The sequence below is a fragment of the Hemiscyllium ocellatum genome, chromosome 11 (genome assembly GCF_020745735.1).
Source record: "Hemiscyllium ocellatum isolate sHemOce1 chromosome 11, sHemOce1.pat.X.cur, whole genome shotgun sequence".
In the NCBI taxonomy this organism is placed as follows: domain Eukaryota; kingdom Metazoa; phylum Chordata; class Chondrichthyes; order Orectolobiformes; family Hemiscylliidae; genus Hemiscyllium; species Hemiscyllium ocellatum.
The window spans coordinates 44,612,477-44,630,116 of record NC_083411.1 but is presented as its reverse complement, the minus strand read 5'-3'; the positions used below and the strand labels follow the sequence as shown (position 1 = coordinate 44,630,116).

General features: G+C 42.9%; 2 protein-coding genes across 2 annotated transcripts in view; one reads left to right on the top strand and one right to left on the bottom strand.

The window, feature by feature from the left end:
• Positions 1–5,618, top strand: part of stk26 (serine/threonine protein kinase 26) — a 53,864-nt gene extending 48,246 nt beyond the window's left edge. The window contains exon 11 of the mRNA XM_060832347.1: positions 5,124–5,618. Within this exon, the coding sequence (XP_060688330.1) occupies positions 5,124–5,148 (25 nt within the window). The 3' untranslated portion in view covers positions 5,149–5,618. The remainder of the gene's footprint in view (positions 1–5,123) is intronic.
• Positions 5,619–13,848: 8,230 nt separating this feature from the next.
• Positions 13,849–17,640, bottom strand: part of LOC132820324 (FERM domain-containing protein 7-like) — a 60,600-nt gene continuing 56,808 nt past the window's right edge. Inside the window, 2 exon segments of the mRNA XM_060832346.1 lie at positions 13,849–14,739; positions 14,742–14,826. Of these exon segments, the coding sequence (XP_060688329.1) occupies positions 13,849–14,739; positions 14,742–14,826 (976 nt within the window).

The following is a 17,640-nucleotide window of genomic DNA, read 5'->3' as shown; positions in this document are numbered from 1 at the left end:
ACTTCCCATCCCATAACTGGGTTGCTTCTTTCCCAGCTCCTTATACATGTTCACAACTTCCACTGGTAGTTGTACCTTTTACTTCCCGTGGTGCTCTGTACTGAATTCCCTCTTCAACCCTATTGGGTCAAGCACTGGTTCACCAAGACTAAGTCTCATTCCTTTGTTCTGTGTTTAGTTTTGACTGATGACACTGTACTAAAGCACTTTTACATCTCTTGACCTTGCTGAAGATGCCGTGTCAATGCAAATCATGCTGTCGTCATTGTGCAAAGAGTAAAAACAGCAAGAAAACGTCTCTTGTATCTCACGCTGATAGGCTTCTGTTTGTTCATTTTGCCTGACTCAGTCAGATCTTGTAAACACAATACATGCAAAATATCTACTGGATTTAAACAGTCAAACCACAATGTGCAGCTGGGGAATCCCCCTGTTGAATAAATAATGTTTCAAAGGGAGAAAGTAGAAGTAGTGACATCCTGCTGTTCGGTTTTCTGCTCTGCTGCGAGGGATACTCATGTCACTGCCAATTTATAAGCAACCTTTTGTCAGCAGGATTCAGATTCCGGTTTCTGTTTTTTTGGATGCTCCCATATACAGTAGTTCAGTTTTGTGGCCTGAACACAGAAGGATAAGGGTGGTAAACATTGTTGCCAGTGTAATAGCAGCATTGTATATTGTGCACGTTGAAATAACACCTCCGCCCTTACAAATGATCAGATTTTCCATGCTGATATGAGCAATGCCATAGAGGATCTGTTCGCAGAAACAAAAAGTTATTTTTGACTTCTGGAAATGAACAAGAATCAGTTTCATCAGTAAGCAAGGTTTCCCATTGGTTTGCTGGGTTCATATTCAAATTGAATATTTCCTGTTACTTGAACCACTACTGAAGCCTGGTTCATCAGTTAGTGCCACTCACCATCAATTACTTAAAATACCCGTGGTCTGCTTCCTGTTCTGACATTTTCACACTCAGTCCTCACTCCAGACATTTGAATGCAACTTCCAAGGCAGTGCAGAGGAGTGCTGCACTGTCAGAGGTGCTCACTTCCTGATGAGATGTTAATTTGAGGCCTTGCCCGCTCTCTTGGGTAAGCGCAAAAGATCCCCATGGCACTATTTAAAGCAAACCATTCACATTCTGCTTGTGCCTTTATCAATCACCTAACTTCACAAAAGATTGTGGTCTGTTCAGTATCTCAGTTCTGCTTGCTGTGAGCCAAGTAGCTGCCTCACTTCCTATCTGACCGCAGTACCTACACTTTAAAAATATTGTGATGGCTATCATCTGCTTTAAGCTGCCTTGAGGTCATGAAAAGTGCAATATTGATAAACTCCTATTTTTGCTGTTGCAGTTATTTATAGTGCCTGGTTGATTGATAGTGCTGCTCAGCATCTGGAAGGGTGCATGAACAAGAAGGGTTTAGAGGGATGTGGGCCAAACACTGGCAAATAGGCTAGATTAATGTAGGATATCTGGTCGGCATGGACAACTTGGACGAAAGGGTCTTTTTTCTATACTGTATATCTCTATGATACTATGATTGCATGGTTGAAAGGCAAGTCTTCATTGACAGTGCTCCTCCTGAATCTCAGAAGCCCCAGGATCTCTGACGTCCCTCAGAACCTCTCACTTGGCCATTCCAAATGCTGGAGGAGACCATTGGGTTAGAATGGCTAGTCTTCTGGTGGTGTTGAGTCCTGTCAGGAGGGCTGGCTGACTTGTTTCTTGTTCTCACACCTGATCACATCACAAAAACAGAAGGGGAGGGGGTGCCATGGAAACCTTGTGTCACAAGGATATTATCATCACTTTTAAGGCGCAGTAGTGAATGTACTGTTTCACAAAGGATTTACAATGTTATGAGGGCAGTTTATTCCCAGACAATGAGGTAAAAACAAGGATGACAGAAACATATGAGGCACGGCCTCAAGTGGAATATGCAATTTGTAATTCCGCAAGAGGCGTGTGCTTTTTGCACTCAGTGATGGCAATCCCACCAAATCAAGAGGCAGGACTGAACTGAGACCGTCGCCCAATCTGCCCAGCTAATGGGGAGGCAGTGATGCTGTGGTATTGTCACGGAACTAGTAATCCAGAGGCACAAATGATCTGAGACATGGGTTCAAATCCCACCGTGGCAGACAGCAAAATTTGAATCAATGAAAATCCGGAATTAAAACTGGCCTAATAGTAACTATGTAACCACTGTTGTTGCAAAGGCACATCTGATTCACTAATATCCTTTAGGAAGGGGGAATCTGTCATTGTTGCCTGGTCTGGCCTACATGTGACCCACAACAATGTGGTTCCCTCTTAACTACCCTCTGAAATGCCATTAGCAAACCATTCGGGTCAAAGCGTAATTAGGGATGGGTGATAAATACTGGGCCAGCCAGCGGGGCCCACGTTCCGTGAAAGAATAAATTTCATGAACATTCCCTTATTGGATGCTTTGGGTGAGCTCATAAAACCTTATGGGCCTTCAATCCTCACCCCACCTAAACCATCATCTGTCAGCCTGGTAACCCCTCCCAGCACTTCTGTTTAGCTTTCAAGGAGAACGTCTGCTGTTCTTGAATGGTTCATAGTGCTTTAGAAAAGAGTAACCAAACAATAAGGTGCATCCACAGAATGAAGGGATTGATTGAAGCAATGAATCACCCACATCAACTGGGTTTTGTGACAAACTGGGATTTCCACAATCTGTCAACTCCAGCTCCCTGAGAGTGATGTCAGAGTGATGTAGCGTTTAAATCTTATTTACTAGAAATTTTAGACTGTGTGCGCGGTCCGGTAGAAACAGTGTTGCTCCAGCAGTGCCAACAAGAGCAAGGACTCCAGGCTCCACATCACCTGCCCAATTATTAAGCCCTATGTGCACTTCAGGGCAGCACGATGGCTCAGTGGTTAGCAGTGCTGCCTCACAGCGCCAGGGACCCAGGTTCGATTCCAGCCTGAGGCGACCATCTGTGTGGAGTTTGTACATTCTCCCCGTGTCTGCGTGGGTTTCCTCCGGGTGCTTTGGTTTTCTCCCACAGTCCAAAGATGCACAGGTTAGATGAACTGGCCATGCTAAATTGTCCGTAGTGTTAGGTGCATTAGTCAAAGGGAAATGGGTCTGGGTGGGTTACTCTTCAGAGGGTTGGTGTGGACTGGTTGGGCCAAAGGGCCTGTTTCCACACTGTAGAGAATCTAATCTAATCTTAAGTCATGACCGCAATTAAATGGAAACCTTAAGTATGTGTCTGAAAGAGTATTTACTTTTAAATTCATTCTGTGTGTGTGTGTGTGTGTGTAAAAATGTGAGAAAGGGAGAGAATTGGCCTCTCTACTCAAAACAAAGGAAACACGGTACAAATTAGGCTCAACTGTGAAGGTGAGAGAATGTAAGAAAAATGAAGAGCAGCCATCCTGAGGTCAGTTTCTGAAATTAATACCTGGAGTCTGTAGAAAGTGTCTGAATGGGAAATGAGGTATAGTTCCTCAAGATTGCATTCTGCTTAATTGGAATGTTGGAGCAGACTTTTATAACAGAAATGAGCGCAAGGTGGTTTGATGAAATGGCACTGCGTTTAAGACTGGAGACAAATATTGGACAAGTTTGGTGAAGACAGCAGATTTTTTTTTCCCTGTACAGAATATTAGTGAAGTAGCATTCAGAACAGGCCAGCAGTAGCAGCATAGTCTAGTCACTTTTACTGCTACTAGATTTAGACTAGATTCAATTCCCTACAGTATGGAAACAGGCCCTTCAGCCCAACAAGTCCACACTGACCTTCCGGAGAATAACCCATCCAAACCAATTCCCCTACCCTGTATTTACCCCTGACTAATGCACTTAACACTATGGGCAATTTAGCATGGCCAATTCACCTGACCTACACATCTTTGGACTGAGGGAGGAAACCAGAGCACCTGGAAGAAACCACATAGACACTGGGCGAATGTGCAAACTCCACACAACCAGCCGCCCGAGGCTGGAATCGAACCCAGATTCCTGGCACTGTGAGGGAGCACTGTTAACCACTGAGCCACAGTGCCCACTTGAAGATTGTTTTAAAAATTAGAAGTTCTCTTACTCGATGTGAATCTTCATACCTCGGTTTACTAGTGCACTGAAATTACCCTGACGTTGTGCCCAGAGTAAAATGGAACATTAAACAACAGTCACGAACAGCAAGAACGTAGGCAGCAGGAACAGAAGTAGGCCATTTGACTCAGCAAACCTGCACTGCTATTCAGTAGGATCATGCCTGATCTGACACTCCTCATGTCCACTCTTTGCCTCTTCCCTATAACCTTTGATCACTTACTGATTGAAAGTCTATCTATCTCAGTCTTAAGTATACACAAGGGCTCTGTTCCTACAGCTCTCAGTCGCAAGCAGTTCCAAAGACTGGCATTTGCACATAGGATTTGGGCATTGCTGGCTGGGTCAGCAATTATTGTCCATCCCTCATTGAACCTTGATGAAGGTCAAGGACAATAGAACTAACGCAGACCTCAGGGTGTAGCGCCATCTGCAACACAGTTGAAGAGGGAACTCTGGGAAATTGACTCAGCAACAGAGAAGGGACGGGGATATCATTCATATCAGGGTGGTGTGTGGCTTTAAACAGTTAAATAGTCTGAAGAAGCTTTGCAGGAACATTAACCGGGTGTAATCTCATGGAGATTTTAGCACAAGCATCATCGAGGAGGTGGGTTTAAGGTAAGCAATGAGTTAAAGGAGAGGAGAGGAGGAAAGAAGCAAGGATAATTAGCAAGGAAACGCTAAAATGTAAAGCTCAGGAATCTGAAGGCACAGGCACTAATACAAAGAAACTAAAATCAGGGATGTGGAAGACTCCAGAATTGGAGAAGTAACAAGATCTCCCAGAGTTCATAAATATGGTTGAGTTGTGGAGGAATTCTGGAATGAAGCTGCAAATGTTACAGTTGCTGAACTGAGAAGTGATGGAGGCTATTGAGTTTGGGGTAGAGGGTAAGGGGAATGGGTTCTGATGAAAACCAGGAAACAGCAAAGTGTTGGGCACTCAAGTTTTACAGAGAGACCGTTGTTCTGCATGAATTGCCACCTTTCTTTTCTAATTTCATTGTCTTCTGTTTGTGTTAGGTTTTCAGCCACTGATGCATCTTAAAGACATTACCACCGACTCGGATTCCTTTTAATCAGACTCAACTGCCCATACCGAGCGACATCTCCAGAAACAGAACTGAGGTGTCTTCTCACCTCCCTGCAACTTTGTTCTTTCTCAAAACACTCTGAACTCCTCAATATTTTTAACAAGGGGTTGCATCAAAAAAGAACCTGCTGAAGGAAAAGGAAAAGAACTCCCAGTTGACTACAGGAATGCCTGAAATAATTGATTTTGTTTTTAAACAGAGGAACTGAAATAGAAATGTCAAATCCTAGCACTGATCTAAGTGCCATCTTTTATGGTGATGTCTGCTTAGAAAAATGCAAAGCATTTATTTGACAGAAATTCCAATGAAGCCCAACTGTGATTAGTCATAATGCCTCTCAGAATTGAGGGGTTTGATTGTAGATTGGAGAAAAGTGCCCCTTACCTTGAAAAGCTGGAACAGATATTTGATCCTCCACACACCCCCCCCCCCCCCCCCCCCCCCCCCCCAAAACACACACAAAATGTCTTGTTTCTCTGCGCCCGGGCCTGGTAGAAAGTATAAATCATAGAAAAGAGGTTTAATGATTAAGAAGACCCACTCTATCATCTCCTCTCATGGCAAGACCAGCCTTTGTGTAATTTGAGTGCCTGCTCCTATTCCTGTCACTTTGACTACTAGTAAAATCAGTGGCTATCTTAAACCAAGGACGTCTGTTCCCCAGATCCTGAAAATCTGGCAGGAGTCAAGCAGCTCACTTTATTAAGTCCGTATTTTCTGAATATCTGCTTGGTCCTATTTGATTTGGGATGCACCAATTGCTGCTGTTTCTTTATTGGAGATAAACCCCACTGGTTTTATTTGTAGATTAATAGGAATTCACATAGTGATGTTCCCCAACTGTCCTGAAGGCTCCCAAGGAATCAAGTCTAAGTGGTCCTGAAAGACAACAGCTGAGGCTGCTTGAGCTTTGGAATGTATTCCCAATACATTGACCCATTATGTTGGCTGCTCCTCATAACACCTTATAGTTCATTACTTGGTATCAGTTCAGACATCCTGCTGAAGACTAAAGTAAATTTTTAATAGAAATGAAACATTGCTACAAAAAAAGTAATTGCCAAAGCTTTGTTTCTCGTCTAATACCTTTTCAGGACAGATACAAGAATATTAAAATTCAAAGGGAACAGCAATTTAGACGGTATGAGTAACGGGTGCTAATTTGTTGCCAAGTTGATTCTGATTGGCTGAAGCATTAATGGAGAACCTATTGCACCCCTCCTCCCATGCACCCTCCTGCTTCCCCCCCTATCCCACACCCTCCCTGCTCTTCTTTCTCCCTGATCTCCATCCTTCCTCTTTCCTTCCCCACTGCCTCTACTTCTGCCCCCACCCCCACTCCTCTCCCACCCTCCTCATCCCACAATGTCTTTAATTTAAAAAATGCACAAGTTCGTGTAAAAGGCAGGTCTCTGCTTAGGACTATATCTGCCTTCTATTATGTATAGTTGCCACACATTGCAATCCAGACGATCTTAAGTTGCTTGTTCATGTCTTTCGCACATTCTTGTGTTGTCTGGAAGCAGAACATTCTAGACTTCTTAGCCCTTTATTGAATTAACAATGTTGTGGGAGGTACTGTGAAAGTTCCCTGGCATATTGTCCATGGAAGTGTTTTGACCAATCAACTTGCTGACCAATTAGGACCTTTTCCACACAGTAAAATTGTTGCTGTCTTTGAAACATGGCACTCTTGCATTTGTTCTGATGAGTGCAAGACCAGAAGCTCTGACATTGTGTTTTGCATTTCAGCAGCCCTCGAGTTGTGTGTGGCCCTAGTGAATATTTTTGGATATTGTTCAATCAGAGCTGACATCGCTGCTTCTGATGCCCACATTGTATGTGTCTGCACAGCTTTGGAGAAGCCAGTTTTACACGATTCTGAAATCTCTTTGGAGCCATCTTACATTCTGTCTTAAGGAAAAAAAAACAATAGATGCTATTTAAAACAAGAATGTTATCACCTCCTCACTGAAACAAGGTGAAAACAAGTCACCCTTTCACTCGCTCCTCCCATACAATCAGCCATATTTCCTCAGACCTTTAGGCCTCATGTTCCTACAAAATTAACCACAAGGTAAACACCTATTTGAAGAATGGGAGTGTGCATTGCTCCACAGCAGCAGCTATCCCTATATCATTCCAAACAGCCAGATTTGATGCTCAGGTAATGAAAACTACCTTCATGAAGCCTCCAGTTGACTCATTCTGTAACTCGATTTGGCAATGCCTGCTTTGAAAGGGAGTGACCTGCACTGTGTCCCCTTAATGATGCAAGAAAGCTGTTGAAAGTGGTCGTACGACAAGGCACAGTGCAGATAAAAAGCTACTCGCAGACTGTACACCCCAGCGTATGAGAAGCAGGAGAGGCCAGTGGAGAACCAGAATTAACAAACTCATCCCATCATTCATTTGGGGGTGGGGGAATTGGGTGTTTTGGGGCGGGGGGGTGCAGGAGGAGCCAGGGAAGCAGGTGGCTGTTGGAGAAGAGGGGGAGATAGGATCCAATTGCTGAGCAATCCATGACAAGTCAGGAAGCTATGTCCAGAGTATGAGTTTGAATGAGATTCTACCTTTTTCTTCTGTGATCTTGTCAAGTACAGTAGCTGAGCTACTTGCTGCCGCAGTCTTCCTTCACTGCAGTCAGTTCTGCAAAAATACCTTTTAATGAGTCTTTATAAATTATGAAGATGCTCTTTTCTCCTCAGTTCCAATGTCTGTGTTCACTTGTTCTAGGTATATTTGTAGACCGCCCCCATTTCTATCTCATGTCAATTTGTAACACCACAATTGTGTGCAGCGTCTTCTGATCGTTCCTCAGAAAGGTACCAGAATGTAAGGTCAAATGCCAGTTGACTGATTACTTTTGACTTCCGCTTCAAGAAGTGTTTGAGAAATGCTTATCTCTCTAAAATGGGCAGGCAGCCAATCTCCCTTGTTAGTAGAAATGTGACGGAATATTCCAATACACTATGGTTCGAGGAGGGCTGGAGTACCAGTGATTCCTCCAAAATATTGGGAAATTAGAGGTGATCTTTATCCCTATCTCCCACGAGCCACTCTCCATTGTCAGAATGCCCATCAACTGGCAAGATGGATGTCCCCATTCAATGAAACAAAAAGAACAAAAGGACAGGATTGAAGTGTAAAGCTGGGCCAAATATGATGAGTTCTGTTCAGTTCGGAGTTCTCAGCATGTGCTGAAATAATTTGGGAAGGACCTGCACTCCCCAAAGTGGCAGATCTAACCAGTAGCCCCAGGAATGGACAGATCTCCATATCTAGTCTGAGAGAGAACTGCATGTGTATATATTTTGTTGCCAATCATCCCAGGGTGTTTACACTTCTGACCCTTTGGTTCTGTTTTGTGTGCAGGACACAATGTAAAGATATACCATTGCATCTTGCATTTTATTTTAAAAACCTGCTCTGTAAATTTTACCTTTGTGCGAAATTTCTTTTTTGGTATACAAATATATATATATATAGATCACTTAGTTGTATTTTGCCAAATATTTCAACAAGTGATTGGTTTGTGCATCGTAATTAGGCAAGAATAGAATGTAGATGCCACTAGGGTTCTGACACACGTCATTTCACACTGTTGTTGGAGTCTGGTATATATCACAGATTGCCAAGTATTACACAGTACCTGGTACCAGTTGCAATAATATTTACCTAGTCAAACCAAGCAACTGTTCATCCTGAAAATCAGGCCAATTTTTTTTTGTCTAGGTTAAAAAAAGAGATTATCATTTTGGAGGTAATTTTGTAAAAGCCACAATTAATGTCTTGATTGAAAGCAATATTTTTGTAAGTGTGTGTATAAAGCAAAGGTAGCGGTGTAAATATAGAAATATGTAAGGAGGGGTGAGTGATCTATGTTTGCAAGATCTGTGACCATTAATAGTCTTGTAAATCTTGTTTTGTAGATAACGTTTGTTATTCTTAGTCATGGGTTTTGAATGGTTTTATGAATAAATATTTAAATCATCTTCATTATGTATTTTGAGCATTTGTTAGAAATTATGGATTCTGTTTTGGAATGATGTCATACTTAGTGATTTTTTTACCCAGAAGATATCAGAGTAGTCATTCGGTTCTTTGAACTCACTCTTCTTTTCTGCTGATCTGAACCCTGTGTGATCATTCTCACTGTGTCTGCGTGGGTTTCCTCCGGGTGCTCCGGTTTCCTCCCACAGTCCAAAGATGTGCAGGTCAGGTGAATTGGCCATGCTAAATTGCCCATAGTGTTGGGTAAATGTAGGGGTATGGGTGGGTTACGCTTCGGTGGGTCGGTGTGGACTTGTTGGGCCGAAGGGCCTGTTTCCACACTGTAAGTAATCTAATTCAGCTGACTCCAATTCCCTTTCTTAAACTGAACATCTCTTCAACTTTTACATGCAAAAAAAAAGTGACACTTAGTTTACAATTTTCAATTGATCTGTAGCCTCAACAACATTTTGGGAGTCAGTTTGGCAAATTTCCATTCCGCCCCCCTCCCCTGACCTTTTGAGAGAGGTTTCCTTGCGTCACCTTGAGTGTCCCCGCAATCAAACACTGCTCATTTTTCCTGCCTTAGAACCCGTTTGTCAATCTGACTGTTATAAGCAACTAAATTATAGAAGGCCAATTGTGCCTGATAGGTTTCAGAAGGATTTCTAATTTGTAGGTTTGAAAAATTCCAAAATTGGGCAAATGGCAGCTAGGGACCCATTCAATAACACCCTTTGGTGACTGTATGGGGTTTGCATATTCTTCCCGTGTTTGCATGGGTTTCTTCCCACAGTCCAAAGATGTGCAGGTTAGGTGGATTGGCCATCTGAATGCAGAGTTAAGGGGCGGGGTGGGGGGAGTGGATGAGTCTAGCAGAGTGCCCTTCAGGATGTTGGTGTGATCTTTATGGGCCCAATGGCTTGTTTGCACGCTGTAAGACTTCTATGCTTTTCATACATTCACTTGTTTATGATGGAGAATCTGTTCAAAACTTAATTGCAAACATTATTATAAGTTGTTAGCTTGATTGTAGTGACCACTTATCTGAGTCAGAAGTTTAAGGTTCAAGTCCCATTCCAGAAATCTGAGCAGGTCATCTCCATTGCTTTCCTGCTCGATACTGAGGGAGCGCTGCAGTCAGAAGTCACTCTGAATACAAGATTAAACCTCTCAGGTAGGTGGTCATACACGCCATTGTGTTATTTCAAAGAAATAATTATCATTGAAACAACTGCAAAAAAGGATATTTGGTCTTTATCATGTTGGTGGGAGCTTGCTGTGCACAGATTGGTTGCTAGATTTCTCCATCAACAGGACAACACATTGGGAGATCTATGATTAGATTCTCTACAGTGTGGAAATAGGCCCTTCGGCTCAACAACTCCACACCGACCCTCCGAAGCGTAACCCACCCAGACCCATTTCCCTCTGACTAATGCACCTAACAGTATGGGCAATTTAGCATGGCCAATTCACCTAACTTTGAGGAGGAAACCGGAGCACTCAGAGGAAACCCAAGCAGACACCGGAAGAACATGCAAACCAAACACACACAATCGCCTGAGGCAAGAATCGAACCTGGATCCCTGGTGCTGTGAGGCAACAGTGCTAACCACTGAGCTACCGTGCGTGATCTTAACTGAAATGTAATGACTAATTTTATGAGCTGAAAATTTCTATGGCAACAGTAGAATCTGAGTCAGGATCTACTGAGAAACAATCCAACAATGTTACAATCACTTGAACAGATCTAGCTTTTTTTTGTATTAAACTTAATTGAGTTTGCATTCTTGGGACAATTGGAGTCTTCACTCTATGGAATACTGATGGAATATCATTAAGGCATGTGTAAAAATCGCAACTTCCAAAGACAGAGGAAGAAAAGCAGTAAGTTTCGAATAAGCCCGAAGAGATGCTGGATGCGGATGGCTAAACCGATGGTCTGTCCCACACTCATCAGTCAAGCACTCTGCATTATGTTAGAATGAATATGCCAATCTTATAATGACATCTTGTGCAAGCAAGTTTATTAAATATTTGCTTCAACACATTAATGGATTCTATGAAGCACATTTCCTGAGAGGGGGAGAAAAACAGAATCTTCTATCCTATTTTATCTGACTGTATCCTTTCCAATGATGTTGTTTGAGACTGGCTGGATTGCTCTGCAGAGAACTGGAATAGTCTCAATGGACCAAATGACGACTCTGCCACAACAACTAATCAAGTTTTGGCAAAATACAGTACTGCATACACCTAATACAGGGTTCCATCATTACAGCACTCTCTATACACTTACGTATGTGGGGTACAACTCAGCTGGTCAATTGCTTTTATATTACAATGTTCGCACAGATACGGTCATTTAACAATGGTTGCGAATGCGAGTTTAGCTGAGGACTCTGTTTGCACGTTATAACTAGGACTGTGACACTGCCACCGGAGTTTATCCAGCAAAGCTTCGGGTTTTCAGCAGGGGGAGTACAACATTTGTGATGAGGCATTTTCTTTGGAATTTTTGTAGGCCCATATGCTCTGTCATGGCCACATCATCTGAAATGTGTTAAACTAATAGACCCTTTACTTGTAAAAGCTAACCTGAAATTTGGATATTCATCGTGACAAAATGTATTCCATTAGATGAGGTGAACTCATTTTGAGGTTTTTTTTCCAGACAGTGACTAACGTCATGTTAATGTGATTGGCACAGTGACTCAGAGGTTAGCACTGCTGCCTCAGTGCTAGAAACCTGAGTTCAACTCCACCCCCAGGCGACTGTGCCATTTCCACACAGATATTGTCACTGTGTCTATGTGGGTTGCTTCCCACAGTCCAAATATGTGTAGGTTGGGTGGATTGTCCATGCTAAACCTCCCCATAGTGTCCAGGGATGAGCAGGGTAGGTGGATTGGCCATTGGAAACACAGTCACAGGGACATTACGGGGTGGGTCTGGGTGGGATGCTCTTCAGAGGGGCATTGTAGACTTTATGTGCCAAGTGGTCTGCTTCCACATTGTAGGGATACTATGATTCTGACATGATTCTGGAAAATAAAATGGACGTGGTTTTCCCGGATGTTAGTGACCGTCCTTTCCATTTTAATTGTTCATTAGATTTAATGGCCCACGATGATTGGCGTTCAAATAAAGACATTCAGGAGACAAGTCAAGACAGGAACATTCATGGTCTTCATTGTATATCAAATATCTGGCATCACCTGATTAAGTGGACCTTGATTACCCATTATTGTTGTCACATGACTGAAATTAATTTGAGATGGCCATGGATAGTCCATTGAGTTAGTCTGGGATGTGAAGGTCAAAGGAAAGCTATCTCTAGCCCAATACAAGGGAGGAAACTGCCTCAAGGGTCAACATAAATAGAGAATTGGGGTTTATTTGCTTTACCTTCCAGAACATAATTATAATTACAAGAACCTTGGCCTTGTCTGAAAAGCCAAAAGTTTATTGCTGTTTGGGGTGAACCCATGTGACTACTTCACCAGAAACCTGTGGCCTTTGTTTCTTCCCAAGATACTGTGAGAGAATTTTTCAATGTTTCAACTATTTTCTTGAGAACTAATTGGAAATGACCTTTTATTTCTAAATCTTTGACTAATTTAAGTGGAAGTTGCAACCTTTTGAAATCATCTTTTCTTATAAATTTCTGAGGACATCTAAAATATGGTCATTGAGGATTTGTTATGATTACATTTCAGGTGTTTTCTGAAATAAACATTTATCCTTTCTTTTGATATGAATTTGCCAGAAAGACTGCTTTGTGTTTATTAGTTAAAATTATAGCACTCAAGTAATTAAAGCATTATTTCTGTAAAACTGTGTCCTAATTCAGCACAGAGAAAGGTGAGAAAATGAATAGAATGATCCCATAGGGTGGTGCGGTGACTCAATGGTCAGCACTATTGCCTCACAGTGTCAGGGGCCTGAAGGTTTTGCACATTGTGTGTTTGCATGGGTTTCTAGGATGGGCGGGTTGGGTCTGGGTGGATTCAATGGGTTGAATGGCCTGCTTCCACGCTAAACGGATTTCTATTATCACTCACTATCAATAAGGTTGTATTACACAAATGTCATTACAGCCTGCACTGAGGTAGTCCTGGAGGTATACCTGACATCTACCATGCAATACATTTCCACAGCTTTTATCTGTGCCATAGCCTTTAGTATTTCTCTAGAACATGTTTGTGGCAGCATTAGAGAGGGACTGAATATAACTTGCATAACTACCATGAATGATGCTAAACCTGTTACATTAGCAGCAGACACCACTACCTTCAAGTCAATAGTAATGCTAGTTAATTAACTAAGCCTTCTCATAAAAGGAGCAATAACATTAGATTTTTAACAGAGGAGAACAATATTCTTGATGGACAAGTTACCATGAGATAGTAGATGAGTGAATTGTTTAAATGACCAATATTGTCCATAAACTACATGGAGTGTGCCTTTCACAGTAGACAACATAGTAATGAAAGAGAGATCAGGGAGAGTCCAACACACAATCTCTCAGTTCAGATCATTGTCTTATGGAGATGCTAACAGAACTCCAAAAGTCAACTTGTGGTCATGGCGATGGCAATGACAATAGTTGGATTGGTGACAGGACGAAGAAACTGTGTAGCTGGGTCGACCCCAGGCTAAATGAAGTCAGTGTAGATCGTCAAGTGTCTGAGCTTGTCAGCACAATTTGGATCAAATGAAGCTGCTTCATCTGACTGGAGGCAGGCTGAGGAATACCGACCTCCTTTCAGTGCTGAGGATCGCAGAACTTTGCCGAAAAGACGAGGATGGAAGTAGGGGCTGATTATTTCCGAGTCTGAGTCGCTGGACTCCGTGCCACTGCTGATGTATCGTTCTGTTGTCTGCAGGACCTCTCTGCGTTGAAGCATCCTGTGCACTGGATGCACAGGACTCAGTTTACTGAGAGCCTGTCTCCGACCTAAGGGCAACAAGTGAGCCAGGGGCCTTAACTCTGGCACATGTCCTAGGCCGAGGGTCTTCACATCCGATTGGCTGCGTGACCTTTTGGAAGGCAGTAAACTGTCATCCTGTTGGTTGTCCTCCTCCTTCACTGCATTCAGAGTGTTGCCATAGCTACCCCTCATCACAGCCCGCTGGTAGAACCCATAATTGGCTAAAAAGCTAGAAGCGGGTAAGCTGACTGGGCGAGCTACACCCGAAAGTCTAACAATTTCTTCCTCCGTTGACGTGTGCCGCATCGGTTGGAGAGATCCATCCATTAAAGTGTCCGAATTCGGGAAATTATCGCTGATGCATTGGCTCCCTATTGTGAACTTGGGTGCGTTCCCACATGTTAACTCTGCTGCATCAGTGTCCTTCCTGGTACGGTTAGTCAGAAACTGTAACCTACTTTTTTGCAGTTGCACCGGATCCTTCTTGGCCCCAGTGTCACTGATGGAGGGAATGGAGACATTACGGCTGGAGAGAGGTTCTGATGCTGGGTCCGCCTCGGGCTTGGACCTCTCCAGTTCAGTGCTAAACACAATCTCCACTGCCAACTCCTTCCTCCATCTCTGTGCTGCCTTTGGCCCCACCTTATCCTGGATGTCTCCTGGTTGCCCAATGCCCTGAAGGTCATGTGGCAATCCCTTGACCTGAATAAGACACAATATAATTCCTCAGAGATTATCAATGAAGCAAAGTGATTTGAGGTGGAATGAAGGGATTGATCTTGATTTTGTGTGTTAGTGTAAATAGGTAACCATAAGTAACCATAACCATAAGTTGGCAACCTGTTCTATAGGAACTAACAGGGAGTAATGGAAAGTGGGCTGCTGATTCACTGTCACCCATTTTGCAAAATCATACAGTGTTGTGCTCAATAAATATTAAATGAAATAAACACTATTTTGTGATTAAGAGATGGACGTGGTGATTGTACCCATTTGCGGAGTTTTCCACATTTGCATTCAGAAACTCTGCAACCAAACCTGAACAATTATGTTCTAAAAAGGAGCCAGTTTTAAGCGGGAGTGAATCACACACAATGATATGGCCAATGTTATACCCCCATCCATCCACACTTGCAGATGAGAAAATTGCTACTCACAAGCTGCCCACGTCTCCAATTCTCAAATATAATAATCCTCCCAATTGCACTTCCTCAGTGATATACTCATGATCTTTAGATAGAGCAGAATTGAAAAAATTCTAATCCTTCTGGTCTTTTGGGATAGAAGAAAATCCTCAATGACCTGATCTGGAGGCACTGCAGTTTACAATGAAAATGGAAAAGCTTCTCTGACGGCAGCATGTTACTGTTGTACCAGATGGACAAAGGCTCAAAGAGGTGTGTCTGGGTTCTGTTATCTTGTCTACACTGATCTTTGCTCAGTTTGTAAACTTGAATTCCTGAACATATAGTCATGGTCGTACAGCACAGAAACAGACCCTTCAGTCTAACCAGTCCATTCTGAACGTAATCTCAAACTAAACTAGTTCCACCTGCCTGCTCCTGGCCCATATCCATCCAAACCTTTCTAATTCATGTACTTATCTAAGTGTCCTTTAAATGTTGTAACTGGACACATATCTAGCACTTCCTCTGGGAGTTTATTCCACACACAAACCACCCTCTGTGTAAAACATTTGCCCCTCATGTCTTTCAAGTTTGTACCCAAGGACAAAACCTTTGGCCCAATTTGGCTCTTACACTGAAGTTACAGTATGACAGAAACTCAACGCATCAGAATCTGATCTGGCTGTTTGATCTTTGATCTTTGAAGAAGGGCTTATGCCCAAAACGTCGATTCTCCTGCTCCTTGGATGCTGCCTGACCTGCTGCGCTTTTCCAGCAACACATTTTTCAGCTCTGATCTCCAGCATCTGCAGTCCTCACTTTCTCCTGTTTGATCTTTTAGTCATGATTTTTGAAGCAATTTATTAATGTAAGAGTGAATTGAGAACACAGTCATTTTAGAATCATTACATCACTGACCTGTAACCCCAGCTCAAGGCCTGTTCCTGATGAATCTTCCTCAGATTGTACATTACCAGGCCTCCTGAAGAGCACCGATGAAAAGACAAACAGCATCATAAAGGCACAGCATTCAAATAAACATCATGCCCTCCCCTCTTTCAAAATCTAGGATCTTTAATGTTCATTTGAGAGGGGAGATAGATCCTCTGTTTACCTTCCCATCTGGTAATACCTTACCATCAACAGAGCTGCAGTCCCTCAATGCTACACTGGAGGCCAGACAGGAATACTGTCTCACATTTTGGAAGTTTTGAATGGAAAGCTATCTGTCTCAGAGGTTAAAAATCACACCACACCAGGTTATAGTCCAACAGGTTTATTTGGAAGCACTAGCTTTCGGAGCACTGCTCCTTCACCAGGTGATTGTGTGATGAAGGAGTGGCAGCCTGAAAGTTAGTGCTTCCAAATAAACCTGTTGGACTACAAACTGGTGTGGAGTGATTTTTAATTTTGGCCACCCCAGTCCATCACCGGCACCTCCAAGTCATGTCTCAGAGGTGAGAAGTCAACGTGAGTGGCTAAGGTGACGTTTACTTGAGGGATGAACGTCGGATAATGGTGTTTGCAACAAGATCCCTGATCCATTCCTGAGCTTGAAGGTTTGTCTTTGTTCCACCTGAGACTCAGTAAGTATGAATCCTTCAAATGTTACACAGCCAGTTCAAATATCTCCCAATTCCACAATGTTCTGACTCAGGACAAACTGACACGACACACATCGAAGTTCATAGAAGTGTGGAAGCACGCCATTCAACCCATTCCCATCCTCCAAACAGCATCCCGCCCAAATCCATCTCCTATCTGCAACCTTGCAATTTCTATAGTCAATCCACCTACCTGCACAGCTTTGGACTATGGGAGGAAACTGGAGCATCCGGTCAAAACCTACACAGACATGAGGAGAATGCTCAAACTCCACACAGACTGTCGCCCAAGGTTGGAATTGAACCCAGATCCCTGGCTCTGTGAGGGTGAAGTGCTCACCACTGAGCCACCCTATTAATTGATGGACCATTGTAATCTATAGAGGAGCAAACACCACCCAGAGAGTAAGGAAGGTAGAACTCACCATCATCTGGTGTATTTGAACCAGAACAAATGGCTTTAAGGAGAAGCCAGGTAAGCAGATGAATGAGAAAGAAAGAGCAGGATATGGTGTTGAATAAAGTTGATACAGGGAGGGTCATGTGGAGCCTCACTGTGCTGGATGGATTGACCTGGTTCAGTGATCAGCACAATATTAAAATCAAAAATCACACAACACCAGGTTTTAATCCAACAGGTTTATTTGGAAGTACAAGCTTTCGGAGCACTGCTCATTCATCAGGTAGCTACCTGACTAAGGAGCAATGCTCCAAAAGCTTGTGCTTCCAAATAAACCTGTTTGGCTATAATCTGGTGTCGTGTGATTTTTAACTTTGTCCACCCC